The following is a 19,060-nucleotide window of genomic DNA, read 5'->3' on the forward strand; positions in this document are numbered from 1 at the left end:
GTAGAGCACCAGCCTGGCATGTGGATGTCTTGGGTTTGATTCCCAGCCAGGGCACACAAGAGAAGCGTTCATCTGCTTCTCCACACTTCCTCTCTCCTTTCTATCTTTCTCTTCCCCACCTACAGCCAAGGCTCCATTGGAGCAAAGTTGACCTGGACGCTGAGGATGGCTTCATGGCCTCCGCCTCAGGTGCTAAATATGGCTCCAGTTGCAATGAAGCAGAGGCCCCAGATGGGCAGAGCATTGCCCCCTAGTGGGCATCCTGGTTAGGGCGCATGTGGGGGTCTGTCTCTGCCTCCCCTCCTCTCACTAAATTTAAAAAAATTAAATTAAAAAAATAAATAACACTCACGTCCTTGTCAGTTTACATGATAAACATATGATTAAAATAATTACAATGATTTGCACAACTTTCTTTTGATAAAAACAATAAAAAAATAATTCTAATTTAATCATTAAAGAACAAAGAGGTTCATTAGTTTTTTTACAATAATTTTGTTTTCCAACTCACAGACCAATACCTTAACCATTAAATCACATTGGTCAAACAAATACGTTTTCTTAAAATTTCCCTTTGTTTTCCCTTGCAATTTCCAAAACATATTGTTAAAGGAGGTCCCTGTGCTGAGGGTAACATCAACAATGGTATAGTAAAACTTGGTAAATTAAACCTGGTCTCTTTCCATTTGAATCAGATGTGTCAGATATTATAGTATGTTGGAATTATTTCTACTTTTATGTTCTTAAGAAACTTCAAAGCTCTTAAAATCAAAGTTCTATGATAGTAGTCCTTATAAAGTATATTTAAACATACAATATTACATGCAATATTATGACAAACAACCAATATCACTCATTTCTTAACTTCCAGCAAATATCATAAAATCTCTCTTTAAAACTATTCCAGTAGTACTTTTAAAAGTTGTCTGGAAAAAAATGACTGGCAGAAAAATAATAATTTATTACTGGAGTAAATTATTTATACACATATAATTAAGTTAAATATTTATCTTTGAATAATAGCATTGGTCTGCTTCTATTCTTAAATTACCCCTTTATGGATTTAATGGGAGGTTAAAACTTTACATGATCAAGATAAGGCATAATAAAACAAGTTATTAAAATAGAATAACTTGATATATGACATTTCTAACAATCCTACATTACCTATATATGATCTCATTGAATAAACGTAAAAAAAAATATGTCCTTTCAAAGACATTTACCCAAGGGAGGAATACACAGTTTCACAATAATAGTTATAGACTACCAGAGAGGAGATAAGCAAGGAAGTAGAGGCTGCAAACAGCACAATAAATCAACTAAATCTAATAGATACATAAGGAACACTCTAACCAACAACAAAGGCACACACATTCTTCTCAAGTGCACATAGGACATTGTCCAGTATAGACCATATGTTAGGGTATAACTTAAATCTGAAGAAATTGAAAAACATAAATATCATGCAAACTGTATTCAACAACATAGGATAAAATTAGAAATCAGTAACAGAAGAAAAATTAAAAAATTTGAAGAAATATACATACTGCCAATGGATCAAAGAAATAATCACAAGGAAAATTAGAAATAGAAATATTTAAAGATGGAAAAAACAATAGGATACCAAAATCTATGAAATTCAACTAAGGCAGTGCTAAGAGGGAAATTAAAAGCTACATATACTTAAATTTAATAACAAGAATGGGATGTCAGAGAAATGGCACCATGAGGAGTGCTCCCGATACCTCTCCCTGAAACTTCAATAAATTCAACAACTAGAGATAGAAAAACAATCTCAGGAGCATCTGAAATACACATACATCAAACAAAGGTATGACTGGGCAAAAAGGTGGATGAATATAAATCCACTCTGAAGAAAATAAGACGGAGAATGGAGTATTCCACTTTCCTCACTGACCTGAGCAAGGGCTGCTTTCACTTGGAACTGAGAGAAAGCGAGGGCTGGGGGCACAAAAAAGCTGGGCTAGGGCAGAGACGTTCAAGCCAAGGAGAGAATGTGCCCACAGCTCAGCCCATGCGGAGCTAACATCAGTGGCAGACGCTGGCCAAGAGGTGGGCGAGTGGTTGCCTTGTTTAATCCCAGTATTCCCATCAGTGAGCACGGGCAGTGCGCGAGTGGATCCACGTGGCGCTTTGGGCATGGGTGCCTGCATTCCTGGACAGAGGGGCTGAGTCGGAGACTATCAGTAGTGATTGTCTGTGTGAGCTGTGACCAGAGTTTCTGAATAATCCCGGCTTCCCAAACAACAGTGCAAGGGAAATGAACAAAAGCCAGCTTCCCTACACCTGGACCTGTCTGGGCGCGGCACCTCCGCCAACCATACAGGCTAACAGAGAACACTCCTGGGGAAGAGAACTGCGGAAGTGGTGGGAGTAAGGGCACACAGGCAGCTTTCAGACAGCCTCTGGAGAGCAAACCTGTGGAGTGCTGAGGCATACTAGAGATGCCCGAAGGCTCATAGAAAGACACGTGAAAGGCAATTGGCTCCCAGCCCTGCCTGATTACGTAGGCAGTTCTGACTGGCAAAGACTTACCCAGAATCCTGTGTTGAGTGGGAATAGAGGGGGATTTGGCAGTTCTTAGAGCCTCTTGCTCTCCAGGCAGTGGCTGGGGCAACTTCACAGCTGGATCCCCAGGCTGCTGGTTCAGGAAGGAGAGATTTTGGGGAAAAAGGACTCTCCCATTGTCGGAGCCTGCAAATGCTAACAAGCCCCACCTATCAACGGGACTGAGGCCTAGTTTATGTCATCACCATAGCGACACAACACCAAATCTCTGCCTAAGAGAGTCACAAGGGCAGAACCTGTGGTACAGCACCACTGGCCAAAAAGAGAGAGAAGAAAGAAAAAGGAAGAAGATAACTTCTCAAAACCAGTAAAAATGCATAGTCTTTATAACTTTTTCCGTTTTTTTCTTGTAAATTTTATCTTTTTTTTCCTTCCACCTTAGTCATTTTATCCTCTTTCTGTTTTATTCTGTTCTTTTCATTTTGAACGTTATTACGCATAGGTGTTACATTTTACATTCTTCTTTTTTTATGTGTTACATTCCAAAAAACTTAACTCAATATTTTTTTCTCTATCTCTTTTTGTTTCTTCTTTTCACTTTTCCTTTTTCTCTCATACAAATCTCACTCACAAATAAATTATTTTATTCTGGATTCAAATTTTTCTTTGTGACATTTTATGTACTTTTACTTTGCTTTTTATCTCTTTAGCATTTCCCCCAACTCTGGTATTCTATTCTATAGTTTTTGTGCCACTTAATACAATAGAATTTACATTTTTCACTGTATTTTTTACTTTTTTCTCTTTCTTTTTCTTTTCTCTTACACTATTTCTCTCATTCAACCATCATTTACAAACAAATTATTGTATTCTTGATCCAAATTATGTCCTTGTGGCATTTTGTGGGTTCTTGCCTTGTTTTTTGTCTCTTTGTCACTCCCCCCAACACAGACTCTCCGTTCCACATATTTCTGTTCCACATAGCACAATAAAATGTTCAGTTTTTCACTGCATTTTCTCAAAAAAAATTTTATCAACTCATATTAGTGTTATTAACAACATCACTCTCAAATTCCATTAAAGAAAAAGAAATAGAATATCATGGATACAAAAGACAGTGATGTAGCTCAGACAGATAAGAAAAAATCTATAGAAAAAAATTTCAATAGCTTAGAAACCCTGGAGTTAAATGAAAGAGGATTTAAAATTGAAGTCCTAAAAATACTCAGGGATATACAAGAAAGCACAGAAAGGCAATTTAAGAAGCTCAAAAAACCAATTCAATGAACAGAAAGAATACTTCACCAAAGAAATTGAAACTATGAAAATGAATCAAACAGAGATGAAAAACTCAATTCATGAACTGAAAAATGAGGTAACAAGCTTAGCCAATAGAACAGGCCAGATAGAGGAGAGAACTAATGACATAGAAAACAGGCAACTAGAGGTACTACAAAGAGAAGAGGAGAGAGACTCACGAATTTAAAAAAATGAGATAGCCCTACAGGAATTGTTGGACTCCATCAGAAAGAGCAACATAAGAGTAATAGGTATATCAGAAGGAGAAGAGAGAGAAAATGGAACAGAGAACCTATTCAAACAAATAATAGACAACAACTTCCCAAGCCTGTGGAAAGAACTAAAGCCTTGAATTCAAGAAGAAAACAGAACACCGAGTTATCTTAATCCCTACTCCAAGGCACATCATAATGAAATTGACAAAAAGCAATGACAAAAAAAAATTCTCAAGGCAGACAGGGAAAAGAAGAATACAGAATATAAAGGAAAGCCCATTAAATTGTCAACAGATTTCTCAGCAGAAACTCTAAAAGATAAAAGAGAGTAGACCCCAATATTTAAAGTTCTGAAAGAGAGAAGCTTCCAGCCAAAAATACTATACCCATCAAAGTTATCCTTCAAATAAAAAGAAGAAATAAAAACATTCACAGATACAGAAAAGATGAGGGAACTTATCACCAGAAAACCCCCACTTCAGGAAATAATAGAGGGAATTTTCTGACCAGACACAAAGAACAAAACAAAACAAAACTACAAGTAAAAGCTCCATCAAGATCGCAATAAAACAAGATTAATCTGTGATAAAGAAACAAAATAGGGGAGAGGACAAAGATTAACAGTAGCAAAGACAGATGGAGTGCAGAAGCACTGATAAGATAATGTACTACAATGAATATGATATGTATGCTTTCCATTCCATTACTTAATGGTAACCACCCCTGAAAAAACCAACAGAAGTACATGGCTTGAAAAAAGAAGGAACAGAGAAAAGAAGTATGGATTACAACCAAACAAAAACAAATGATAGAAAAATGAAAGAGAAGAACCAAACAAGATACAAAACTATCAGAAAGCAATATATGAAATGGCAATAGGAAGTCCTCAAATGTCAAAAATTATACTAAAACCATAAATGGATTGAACTCACCAATAAAAAGACATAGAGTAGCAGAATGGATTAAAAAAGAAAATCCAACTGTATGCTGCCTACAAGAAACACATCTAAGCTACAAGGATAAAAACAAATTCAAAGTGAAAGGTTGGAAAACAATACTCCAAGCAAATAACATCCAAAGAAAAGCAGGTGTAGCAATACTCATATCTAAAAATGCTGACTACAAGACAGCAAAGGTAATGAGAGACAAAGATGGACATTTCATAATGATAAAGGGGACATTGAATCAAGAAGACATAACACTTTTTAATATATATGCACCAAACCAAGGATCACCAAAATATATGACAGCCACTGACTGACCTAAAAACAAAGACTGACAAAAATACAATCATACTTGGTGACCTCAATACACCGCTGACAGCTCTAGATTGTTCATTCAAACAGAAAATCAATAAAGAAATATTGGCCTTCAATGAAAAACTAGAACAATTGGATATGATAGACATCTACAGGACATTTCATCCCAAAGTGCCAGAGTATGCATTTTTCTCTAGTGTACAAAAAATATTCTCAAGAATTGACCATATGTTGGGCCACAAAAATAACAAATTCAGAAAGATTGAAATTATACCAAGCATATTTTCTGATCATAAAGCCTTGAAACTAGAATTCAACTGCAAAAAAGAGGTAAACAAACCCACAAAAAATGTGGAAACTAAACAACATACTTTTTTAAAAATGAATGGGTCAAAGAAGAAAAAAGTGCAGAGATCAAAAGATACATCCAAGCAAACGAAAATAACAATACAACATATCAGAATCTCTGGGATGCAGCAAAAGCAGTAATCAGAGAAAAGTTCATATCACTGCAGGCCTATATGAACAAATAAGAGAGTGCCCAAGTAAACCACTTAACTTCACATCTATAGGAACTAGAAAAAGAAGAACAAAGACAACAAAAAACCAACAGAAGAAAGAAAATAATAAAAATCAGAGCAGAAATAAACAAAATAGGGAACAGAAAAACTATAGAAAAAATTAATAAAACAAGGAGATAAACAATTGAGAAGATCAGTTCAGAAGATTAACAAAACTGACAAACCCTTGGTAAAACTCACCAAGGAAAAAAGAGAGAGGACTCATATAAACAAAATCCAAAAAGAAAGAGTAGAAATCACGACAGAAATCATAGATATAAAAAGAATTATTGTAGAATACTATGAAAAACTATATGCTACCATATTTTACAATCTAGAAGAAATGAATAAATTCCTAGAACAATACATTCTTTCTAGACTGAGTCATGAAGATGCAGAAAGTCTAAACAGAACCATAAGCAGGGAAGAAATAGAAACAACTATTAAAAACCTCCCAAAAAATAAAAGTCCAGGGCCAAACGGCTATACTAGTGAACTCCATCAAACATTCAAAGAAGACTTGGTTCCTATTCTATTCAAGGTCTTCCAAAAAATTGAAGAAGCAATACTTCCAAACACATTTTATGAGACCAACATAACCCTCATACCAAAACCTGGCAAGCACAACACACACACAAAAAAACTACAGACAAATATCTATAATGAATACAGATGCTAAAATACTAAACAAAATACTAGCAAATCAAATACAACACATTAAAAAAATAATTCATCATGATAAAGTGGAATTCATCCCAGAATCACAAGGATGGTTCAGCATACGTAAAACGGTTAAAGTAATACACCATATCAACAAAACAAAGAACAAAAACCATATGATCTTAACAATAGATGCAGAAAGGGCATTCGATAAAATGCTACATCATTTTATGTTTACAACACTTAACAAAATGGGTATAGAAGTAAAATATCTCAACATAATAAAGGCCATTTATGATAAACCATCAGCTAACATCATATTAAATGGCATAAAACTGAGGACTTTTCCCCTAAAATCAGAAACAATGTTGTCCACTCTCTCCACTCTTATTCAATGTGGTGCTGGAAGTTCTAGCCCGAGCAATCAGACAAGAAAAAGAAATAAAAGGCATTCATATTGGGAAATAAGAAGTTAAGGTTTCACTTTTTTGCAGATGATATGATCCTATACATTGAAAACCCCAAAGACTCCACAAAAAGACTACTAGAAACAATAAACCAATACAGTAAGGTCAGAGGATACAAAATTAATATACAAAAGTCCATAGCCTTTCTATTTGCCAACAATGAAACATCAGAAAACGATCTCAAAAAAATAATCCCCTTCATGGTTGCAACATAAAAAATAAAATACCTAGGAATAAACATAACAAAGAATGTAAAGGACCTATATAATGAAAACTATAAAGCATTGTTAAGGGAAATGAAAAAAGATATAATGAAATAGAAAAATATTCCTTTTTCTTGGATAGGAAGAATAAATATAGTCAAAATGACTATATTACCCAAAGCAATATACAAATTTAATGCAATACTCATCAAAATTTCAATGTCATTTTTTAAAGAAATGGAACAAAAATCATCAGGTTTATATGGAACTATAAAAAACCCCAAATAGCCAGAGCAATCCTAAGGGAAAAAACAAAGCTGGGGGCATTACAATACCCGACTTAAAATTATATTATAGACCTACGATAATCAAAACAGCATGATATTGGCAGAAAAATAGAAACTCAGACCAATGAAATGAAATAGAAAGCCCAGAAATAAAACCACATGTATATGGTCAAATAATTTTTGATAAAGGGGCCAACAACACACAATGGAAAAAAGAAAGCCTCTTCAACAAATGGTGCTGGGAAAACTGGAAAGCCAGATGGAAAAGAATGAAACGACTACAATTTGTCCCCTTGTACTAAAATTAATTCAAAATGGATCAAAGACCTAAATACAAGACCTGAAACAATAAATTACATAGAAGAATACACAGGTACTAAACTCACGGACATTGGTTACAACGAGCACTTTGAATTTGGCTGCAAATGTAAGGGAAGTAAAGGCAAAGATAAATGAATGGGACTACATCAGACTAAGATGCTTCTGCACAGCAAAAGAAACTGACAACAAAACAAACAGCCAACTAAATGGGAGATGATATTTTCAAAGAACAGCACAGATAAGGGCCTAATATCCAAAATATGTTATACAAAGAACTCATAAAACTCAACAACAAACAAGCAAACAATCCAATAAAAAATGGGAAGAGGACATGAACAGACACTTCTCCCAGGAAGAAATACAAATGACCAACAGATATATGAAAAGATGCTCATCTTCATTAGCTATTAGAGAAATGCAAATCAAAACTACAATGAGATACCACCTCACACCTGTTACATTAGCTATTATCAATAAGACAGGTAATAACAAGTGTTGGAGAGGCTGTGGAGAAAAAGGAACCTTCATCCACTGTTGGTGGGAATGTAAAGTAGTACAACCATTATGGAAGAAAGTATGGTGGTCCTCAAAAAATTAAAAATAGAACTACCATATGACCCAGCAACTCTCCTACTGGGAATATACCCTCATAACTCAAAAACACTGGTACGTAAAGACACATGCAGCCCCATGTTCATTGCAGCATTGTTCACAGTGGCCAAAACATGGAAACAACGAAAAAGCCCTTCAATAGATGACATGATAAAGAAGATGTGGTACATATACACTATGGAATAGTACTCAGTCATAAGAAATGATGACATCGGATCTTTTACAACAACATGGATGGACCTTGATAACATTATATGGAGTGAAATAAGTAAATCAGAAAAAAGTAAGAACTATATGATTCCATACATAGGTGGGACATAAAAATGAGACTCAGGGACATGGACAGGAGTGTGGTGGTTACCAGGCATGGGGAGGAAAGAAAGGGAGGGTGTGGGGGAGGGGCACAAAGAAAACCAGATAGAAGGTGATGGAAGAGTATATGACTTTGGGTGATGGGTATGCAACATAATCAAATGTCAAAATAACCTGGAAATGTTTTCTCTGAGCCTATGTACCCTGATTGATTAATATCACCCCATTAAAATTAATAAAAAATAAAAATTAAAAAATAATAAAAAGAATAATTTTAAATCAACAATATAACTTTAAAACTTAAGAAACTAGAAAGGAACAATTTAAACCTAAAGTTAGCGGAAGGCAACAAAGATTGAAGCAGCAATAAATTAAATAAAGAATAGAAAAACAATAAAAATAATTATCGAAAACAAAAAGGTGATTCTTTGAAACGATCAAACTTGACAAATCCTAAGGTAGATGGACTAAGAAAAAAAGAAAAAATGATTCAATTTACTAATGACTCCACCAAAAAACTGTTAGAATAAATGAATTCCATAAAGTTACAAAACACCATTTAATCTCTATACACTAACAACAAATTTTTCAGAAAGAGAAATTAAGAAATACAATTGCATCAAAAATAGTAAAATATCTAGGAATAAAAAACCATAAAGGTAAAAGGTCTATACACAGAAAACTGTAAGACACTTATGAAAGAAATCAAAGAAGTCACAAACAAATGGAAAGATACTCCACGTGATGGATTAGCAGAATTAATGTTGTTAAAATGTTCATACTATCTCAAGCAACCTAACAGATTCAATGCAATCCATATCAAAATTCCAATGGCTTTTTTCACAAGAAAAAACAACTCTAAAATGTGTATGAAACCACAATGAGCCTGAGTAGCCCACGCAATCTTGATGAAGAACAAAGCCGGAGACATCACACTTCCTGATTTCAAACAAACTATGTTATAAAGCTATAGTAATTAATAGACTTTGACTTCTTTTCTCTACAACCTGAGATATTGGTGGCTAAGAAGCTTTTCCATTCCTCTAATCCTTACGTCTGCTGAGCTTGAAACCAAAATATTATCCTTTAAATGTGGTGAATTCATCATGAACAATACAGTCTCTATGTTCTTAAGTAGAAACAAGTGAAAAAAATCTATATTTTACAAATGAAAAAGACAGAGAAGCAAACTTGCAAAGTACTGAAATCTTTGCTCTTCTATCATTTATTATTAAAACTTTCCCCACAGAGGCCCTGGCCAGGTGGCTCAGTGAATAAATTGTTGTCCCAGACTGCCAAAGTCACATGTTCTATCCCTGGTCAGGGCAGATAAGAGAAGCAACCAATGAGTGCACAACTAAGTAGAACAGCAAAGTGGAACAATGGGTTGATGCTTCTCTCTCGCTCTCTCCCCTTTCTCCTCTTTCCCTCTCTCTCTCTTCCCCCCTCTCAAATCAATGAAAAAAAATTTTTTTAATTTCCCCACATAAGTAAAAGGAAAACATAGGATTCTCAAAATGAGAATTCTCATTCAAAAACTGTTTTTCTTCTACCCTGAGGATGTGCTTTGAAATGCCTTAGATAGCTGTCAGTATTTCTGGGGAACATAGATAGCAAAGATGGTTGTCAGAGAAGTCTATAAGACTGAGTAAACATACCAGATGTGTCCCAGAAGATGGGATGCTAGCAGAATTACATAACCTTTATGCCACTGGCCAGATTTTGGACTATCTGAAAATAAAATTGAAAAGAAGAAAACCCTTTGGGAAAAACATTTTTTCTTGAGAAGCAAGCCCTGTTATTACAAATTCAAGTTTTAATAACTGAAGAAATTATTTCTCTTTGGCCCCAAGTTATATTATCAATAAATGAAGAAAACTATCCATTCATAAGACCAAAGAGGATTTTATACGAGATGTACACATACTGCTCCTCACGTTAGAACTTCCACGTACATATCCTTGTCTTACTCTTTAGTATTAATTAATAATTTTTCAATGCAAGCATTACACTTTGTCCCACTATCATAAAATTCTCACAATACTCCTGGGTTAATAATAAATTCATATTTTAAAGTATCAAAATAGCTTACATTTAATAAGCATGTACTAAATTTAAGCATTGTATACTAAGCATTACATAGTCAGCATTTAATCCTCTAATTTTGTTCCCATTTTATAGATGAAGAAACTGATGCTTAGGAAGGCTAAATAACTTGCCTAAGGGTCACACAGTTAGTGGCAGAGCTTGGCTTGAACTTTTTAATTCATACATTATTTTGCCTCTCATGTGAGTAGGGTATTAAGAGTTATTTCAAGATGCCTTATGCTGATTATAGGCAGGTTTATACAGCTCTGGCAGTCTAAGCAGCATCTGCTATACAAGAATATGGTAGATACCTGTTCTAGATAAGACAGCAAGCACTTTGTTATCACACCTTTGACCCCGTATTCCACTCATTTCCTGAGTATCCTATGGCTACTACCCCTCATGCTACCAGCAGCTGCCAGTGATCCGTGGAGACCTCAGTATAGACCAGACTTAGGAGAGACAACTTTTCTGAGTCCCATTTATACATACTGTCTGGAATTAGCCACTCATGATGCTCAAAAGAAAACTATAATTAATTTCTTATAAACAGTGGGCCACTAAATTCCATTCTGTGTTTAAGAAATAATATCTGTGGCAGAAACAAGCACTGTTACAATTCAGAAAATTTTTATTCTAGTTCTAAATTTGACCCTGAACAAATAGTTTTGTTCCTTAGTTTCTTTATATAAAAAGAAAGAAATAGCTGTTATGTACTTTACAGGTTTTTTGTATAAATAGAGATGGTATATGCAAAAGTACTTTTAAAAAAAGTATAAAGTCACTAAAAATATTCTAGGGAAGTCTCATAGGTAAAAAAAAAAAAAGTTTTCTTCTTACTAACTGAGTAGTTTGCCTCAATTTCCTTTTTATTCCTTTGTATTTAGTTAAAGATTCCATCAGTTTTTTACAATGTCTTCTCCCCAACAAATTTTCCTCTGTATTCCACCTCCCTTTCCTATTTTCCCAGACCCACGCACTTCCTCACTAAAGCCTGACCACCTCTGTTCTTTGCTTTCTCTCTTGCTAACACTTTTTATTCCTTCTCACTATGATTATACTTCTATCCTAGTTGTCATCTACCTACATTGTCTTATATTGCTGCTTAGTTTAACTTTTTTTTTAGAGAAAGAGAGAGAGGGAGAGGGACAGACAGGAAGAGAAGAGATGAGGAGACGAGAAGCATCAACTTGTAGTTATGGCACTTTAGTTGTTCATTGATTGCTTTCTCATACATTCTTTGACTGGGGGTTCTAGCTGAGTCAGTGACCCCTTGCTTAGCCAGTGACCCTGGGCTTCAAGTCAGCAATTATGGGGTCATATCTATGATTTCATGCTCAAGCTGGCAAGCCCACACTCAAGCTGGCAAGCCCACACTCAAGCTGGTAAGCCCACGCGTAAGCGGGCAACCTCAGTGTTTCAAACCTGAGTCCTAGGGTCCCTGGTTGATACTCTATCCACTGCACCACTACCTAGTCAGGCCTGCTTAATTTAACTTAAATCAAGTAAACAGCTATGTGATTCCTGTTACAGGCAAGATATACAAGATGAGTAAGAACCAGTCTGCCAATTATAAATATTATGCCATTCTAGTAAGCCAACTGACTAATTTCATTGCTGTTGTTTTTAAATGGGTATTTGGTAATTCTTAGCTATTTCTAATGTCTTCAATTAGAACCTACATTCATTAGAGTGCTAACATACTACAAGATTTGACCTTCTACAGCCAGTGGAAGAAACTGAATTCACATAATAATAATCTCAGTAACTAGTTTATTTTCTCTGCAATGTGATATATATTTAATTTCAGGATATAAATACATTGGCCCAACATTATGTCAAAAGGTGTTATATATATAATTAAATAAAAATAAGAAATTGTTTAAGCCATTAAAACTTTAAAAACTAAGTCTTCCCTGACCTGTGATGGCGCAGTGGATAAAGTGCTGACCTGGAATGATGAGGTCACCAGTTCAAAGCTCCCAGCTTGCTGGGCCAGGGCGCATATGAGAAGCAACTACTATAAGTTGATGCTTCCTGCTCCTTTCTCTCTCTCTCCTCTCTCTTAAAAAAAAAAAAAAAAAAAAAAAAAAAAAAAAAAAAAAAAAAAAAAAAAAAAAAACTAAGTCTTTAAAAGTATGTATTTTTAAAATGCACAAATTGAAAAGGGCATTAATTTCAAAGGAAAGAAGCTTCTTCGCATTCTTCTGAAATTCATAAAAGAGTTTGGAACTTCATTAAAGTGTACAAACAAGATGTAAGTTTTCAAAGGGGTTATGATCAAGGTAAAGGTGACAAACACAGGAAGCATGGGCAGTGGCACAGCAATGGGCACCATGCAAACCGAGAGAAAGCACAGTGATAATGGAAATCTCATCAGAAACAAGGAAAAACAGATCCAGAAAGCAAAAACACACACTCTCTCCCTTACTACAGGCAGAAACCCTCTCCTCCTCTCCAGGGCCTTTCTCTCTCCTCTTCCCTATACTTTAGTCTGCACTTCTGTGCATGTTTATTTCTGTTCACACATCTTCAACATCTGCTCCTCTCCACCTCAATCTATAGACATGCTCAAATCTGTTCTACTTTAAACTCTAAAATGTTAGGTTCTGTTCTATTGTTAATCCGAAAACTACTACACGTGCCAGCACACATTTCAACTACTCTCAGTTACCTTCAAACTGGACAGATGCATTACAGCAGCCATCTAAATGTCACTTTTACCATGCCAATGGGACTGCTCCCCCAAGATCACCAAAGTTCACTGTCTGGAATTACTTATACTTCCTGCAGAATTAATCTCTCCTTTGAATGCCTTTCCTCGTTCCCATACATTATTCTTTCCTGATTACCCTTTCTCTCCAAATATTTTCCTTTGAGGATCCTCTTCATCCATCCACACTTAAATGTTAACATTCCCCAGGGTTCCATCCCCAGACCCTGCTCTTACATTTACACTGAGCAGTTTCAGTATTGCCAATGCTGCTAATTCCCAAGCCATTATGAACCTGTCTCAGAGCTACAGGCCCAAATCTCTGACCTCATAGAGGGCATCTCTATCTGAATATCATACAGGAATCTCAAAATTTTGCCTAAGTTAAATCGTGGTCTTTCTTCCAAAGCCCCTTGCTCTTTCTATATTTCCTTATTCAATCAATGGTATCAATGCTCATCCCACTGTTCCAATCCAAAACCTGAGAGCCCCTCCTATACCTCTAACTATTGCACTCAGTGTTCACTATCTGGGTCCATCACCTAAGCACTTTCCAACTGGACAGTTACAACTGCCATGTAATCTATATTCTGCCTCTGTCTCAGCCCTCTTCAATTCATCCTCCGCTGATGACAAGTATGTGTAGAAAAGCACAAATCTAATCATGTAATGTATCTTGTTTAAACTCTTTAAGCTTTATTCCAAAATCCCTGATGTACTCCTAGACTTTATAAATTGGCCCCTGTCTTTGTCTCTAGCCTGGTGTTCTATCACTTCACAGCACTGTACCTATAATGCAGCTGGTCCAAGCTACCTGTCACTCCTTGAATGCACAAGCATCCCTTTCAAGACTTCATACTAACTATTTCTCCACCAAAATACTCTTCCCTCACATAACTTTCAGCTCTGACGTGAGTATTCCTCCTGCACTGCTATTATAACCAGTACATATCTGTTACAATACTGTTAAATTGTATTTAAGAACTGTACTTTTTGATAGCTAAGACCACAAAAACTAAAGTCTGACAGAAGCAAAAATAAAAAATATTCAGTGAATTGTTATCAATCATCTATAGTATGAGAATAGGTTAAAATCATAAGAAAGGGAGTAAAAGGCACATAGGTGCCAAGAATAGACATAAAATCCTCACTTTGTTAGCCAACTAATCCAGTAGGGACAGAGTTCTAAAACAGTTTCTTATGCCACTTTGTAGACCTAGTTGGAAACATACAAAAGGTAAAGGTGTCAACAGGTCAGGAAACTCAATTTCATTAAACAAAGAGTTAAGTATTTACATCCTAGATCTAGGTATTATAAATACATACTATATAAAGTGAAAAATTGACTTTTATAATATTATGCATCACAAGAAATTGGTCTTCTATCCCAGAAAAGCAGTACAATAATAGTGCTTAACTGCAACCAACCGTTGTTCCAAATACAGGAACAACTCTGAACCAAAGGACTGCACCTGTTACTGCTACACATATGTGAGACAAACAAGGGAAACCCAAAACCACAACTGACCAAATGTGGTCCCATTAACCACCAAACTTCAAGTAAGGCATGTTTCCAGAAGAGAAATTAAAGAGATGAGGGCATTTAATAACGTACCAAGGAAACCATGTGCAAAGCACTAGAAGAGAGCTTTAGTTTCTTCTTTTAAATAAGATTCTGAGAGATAAGTGTATAAGGTACTGAAAAAGAAATGCAAAAAAATTAAAAAAAGCTTAGCTTGTACATAAAATACTTGGACTACCAATTGCTGCTGCAGAAAAGTCACATGTCTAGGCACAGGTGCCAGAATGAAATTTATAAGTTCTAATATCAACTGGGCCTTAATATTGCCTGGCAATCTTTTTGTGTGTTACTGGGCAGATCTATCTCTGAGTCTACATAGAATTATTTCAACTTTTTTTTACTATTCTTTACTCTTCTAAAAATTCAGTATCTGACCCTGGCCAGTTGGCTCAGTGGTAGAGCGTCGGCCTGGCATGCAGAAGTCCTGGGTTCGATTCCCAGCCAGGGCACACAGGAGAAGCGCCCATCTGCTTCTCCACCCCCCCCCCTTCCTCTCTGTTTCTCTCTCTTCCCCTCCCGCAGCTGAGGCTCCATTGGAGCAAAGATGGCCCGGGCGCTGGGGATGGCTCCTCGGCCTCTGCCCCAGGCGCTAGAGTGGGTCTGGTCGCAATAGAGCGACGCCCCGGAGGGGTAGAGCATCGCCCCCTGGTGGGCAGAGCGTTGCCCCCTGGTGGGCATGCCAGGTGGATCCTTGTAGGGCGCATGCGGGAGTCTGTCTGACTGTCTCTCCCCGTTTCCGGCTTCAGAAAAATACAGAAAAAAAAATAATAAAAATAAATAAAAATTCACTATCACCAACACCACCTTCAGTATCCTAAGGTTTAATTAGGTCATGAGGGTGGGGCTCTTATGATGGAATTAGGGCCCTTATAACAAGAGATGACAGACAGATAGTTAGCTGGCACCCACATACTGCCCCCCCACCCTGGCCCCTCTCTACTACATAAGAACACGTAAGAAGGCAGCCATCTACAAGCCAGGAAGAGATTTCTCACCAGAAATACACCACATTGTCAGTTTGATCTTGGACTTCTAGTCTACAGAATTGTGAGAAAATAAATTTCAGTTGTTTAAGCCACTAAATCTATGGTATTTCATTATGGCAACCCACACTGACTAATACAGAATCATACTTACAGTTGGAGATCCTACATCCTAGTCCTAACTCTAGCTTAATGCCAAGTAATATCTTTAAGTTAAATAACACTAATGATGATTTTGAGTTTGTTTGTCCTATCTTTCAGAATATAATTGTAGAAAATGAAAGAGAATAAAAGAGAAACATGAAATCATAAACAGCTCTTGCACACACCTACTAAAATGTAGTATCTATCTGGTAAAAATAAAATAAAAGATACTTACCACCACCAAGAATGTAAGAATCCTGGTGGTTCCCCCAATGTGATGTTTTTTTCCCATCTTATCTAAAATGAATAAAAGAGATATTAAATACTTTCCTAATAACACTTTCCCTATAGCTATTACAAAGCAGTATTTTCCCATTTAAAATATTAAGATAATATATAAGATTTTAATTATTTTCATATTATTTACTTAAATTTTACAAGTACTCATTTCATATAGTGATTTGTTGACTGAATAATCTCTGAGAGAAGATCACACCATTATTTTCCTGAATTTGCTTCCCACTGTGCCAGAATTTCAGAAGGTATTTTCAGCTTCTTAAGGTACATCAGAATCAGTTATTACCATATGAAACCAGATTACCAGAAATTTGCATGAGACTGGACTTAAATTACAGATCTAAAAAATGCTTTAAGGACTGAATTTTTGAAAAAATTCCTGATTTGAGTAAGAAGGCATATGACTCTCACAAAATAGGAGTTTACAAAAGATACCGATACTAATTTTCCAATTGTTTATATTTTATAAGTTGAAGTCCCATAATAAAAATTTTAAACTAAGTCAATATCTCCCTCAAAATTAAAATTCTAATTATTCTTTACAAATTAAATTTAGAAATTGAATAGCTGGACAGGTATTTATAGAGTAGCTTTTCTAAGCACTGAACAACAATAAACACAAAAGGTAAAAATCTTTGCATTCCGAGAGATTACATTTAAGGGAGGAAAATAGACTGTAAACAGAGGACCCCCTCCCAACAAAATGAGACTGTATTTATATTAGAAGCAGAAGATGACAAATACTATGGAGAAAAACAAAGCAGTAAAGGGAGAAGAAAGACCACAGGAAAACAGTAAGAAGTGAGTTGTAATTTTAATGAAGTTGATCCAGCCTCAAACACAATCTTTATGTATATGCCCTAGTGTTTTAGTTTAAATAACTAAAAATTATTTAACAATATCCCAATTATAAAAATATATCCATAGGACCTTAACACTACTAGGAAGTAAACAACTATAATTATACATTCAAGGAATCCTTTCTATTACCTATTATGGTAGATGTTGGGACTTCTAATCCCTAAGGATGTAAGAAAGAATTTTAGAGTAGGCACTCAAAAGGTGCCCCTAAATGTGAAAAGAAAAGAAAGAGAAACTCTAAGGTAGAAATGGAAATACTTAAGAGCAATTTAAATCACTGAAACTGGCCGCATCTTTTAAGAGTTCTTAAGAACACAAATGTAAAGGAATGAAAACCTTCAAGTAGACAAGTCATTTCCTCTCAAAAAACAGACAGATTTTCTAAAGATTAGAAACTTTTATATGTGATAGCCATTTTTAAAAAGAGCTAAAAGGAGAAATTCTAGGAATTCATGATCTTGAATTTACAAAGACTAAATATGAATAATGATTCAAAATATGTTATATAAATGTAAGCTAGAGCCTTTCATTCTCCTAATAACAAATAATTTTTATATCTGTGCTACCTTTTATCTGATGATTTCCACTGATCAATAGATAGTATATCATCTTGGTTCATGAAAAAATAAGAAATAGTACTTAATGAATCTTACGAGGAATAAACCTCTAATGTCCTACTAAAGTTATAATTCAATGAAAAGCCTTATCTTATCTTTCAGTTTTTTCTCTTATCATTTTTTTCCTAGATGGTATCTTCTTGAAAAGGTATAATAAGGACCTCACACGTGTGCTTTAGACAACAGTGACATTTCTAATCCCTGGAATCATCCTAATCACACAAACAACAAATTTTTCAAAGTAGCGACTTTTCATTTCATCTCAGTTCATCTTGACTTTTCATACTACAGCTGTTAAAATAAAGCAGATAGCCCTATTCTGTTACAAGGAGACTTATGGAAGACTTATGAGGTGACTTATGCAAGAGTTAAAGGGGCATGTCTAGGTCTCAGTGACAGACTCTGCTGGAGGTGGGATCAGACTCACAGTCAGAGCCCCTCTACAGCACAGCTCCCTCCTGCACTCAGACAACATCCATAACCATCATGTATTTTAGGAGATAAAGTACTCTAGGAAAATACCTATATGGTTTATATTTGATATGGTCTTTTATCAGAGAAAGTAGGAAGGAAACACATTTGTATTTTAAACAGTGTTATATCTTATTATTCCTCCGAGACACTCAGAATGACACATACATCATCTTCCCATCCTCATAATTATCTTTACTGTATAGTGAGTAAAGTTCATCTTTCTCACTTTGAATTGCAAAGCTGCGGCAGAAGCAGCTAAAACTTTGACCCATAATGTTGAATTTAACAAAAAAGCTACCCTTTTATACTTAATGAATAAACAATTAATCCTTTAGGTATTTTCAAAGAAGAGATGATCCTACATAGGAATATGTTTCCATAGCAATTTTTTTTCTCCAAACTAATTGCTACTCTAGGTATTACTTGTTTAAAGAAAGTGTAAAATCATAGTCAGTAAAAAAGAACCCCAAAAAACCCCACAGAAAACCAAGGCATACTCATTGAGCATTGTTAAAAACAATCAAAATAGGAAAGAACCTGAAAAACATTCACCAACAGTGAATGCAAAATAACC

At 35.5% G+C, this 19,060-nt stretch overlaps 1 protein-coding gene across 10 annotated transcripts in view; it reads right to left on the minus strand.

Annotated features, from left to right (window-relative positions):
• SSBP2 (single stranded DNA binding protein 2) overlaps positions 1–19,060 on the minus strand; it is a 402,367-nt gene that overhangs the window by 247,500 nt on the left and 135,807 nt on the right. For 9 of the 10 annotated variants that reach the window (XM_066273705.1, XM_066273699.1, XM_066273700.1 and 6 more), the window contains exon 3: positions 16,473–16,534. The exons of the other annotated variant lie outside the window; for it this stretch is intronic. In XM_066273705.1, coding sequence (XP_066129802.1) covers positions 16,473–16,534 — 62 coding nt within the window. The remainder of the gene's footprint in view (positions 1–16,472; positions 16,535–19,060) is intronic. 10 annotated transcript variants of the gene reach the window in all.

This window comes from Saccopteryx bilineata, chromosome 4, assembly GCF_036850765.1.
Source record: "Saccopteryx bilineata isolate mSacBil1 chromosome 4, mSacBil1_pri_phased_curated, whole genome shotgun sequence".
Taxonomy (NCBI): Eukaryota; Metazoa; Chordata; class Mammalia; order Chiroptera; family Emballonuridae; genus Saccopteryx; species Saccopteryx bilineata.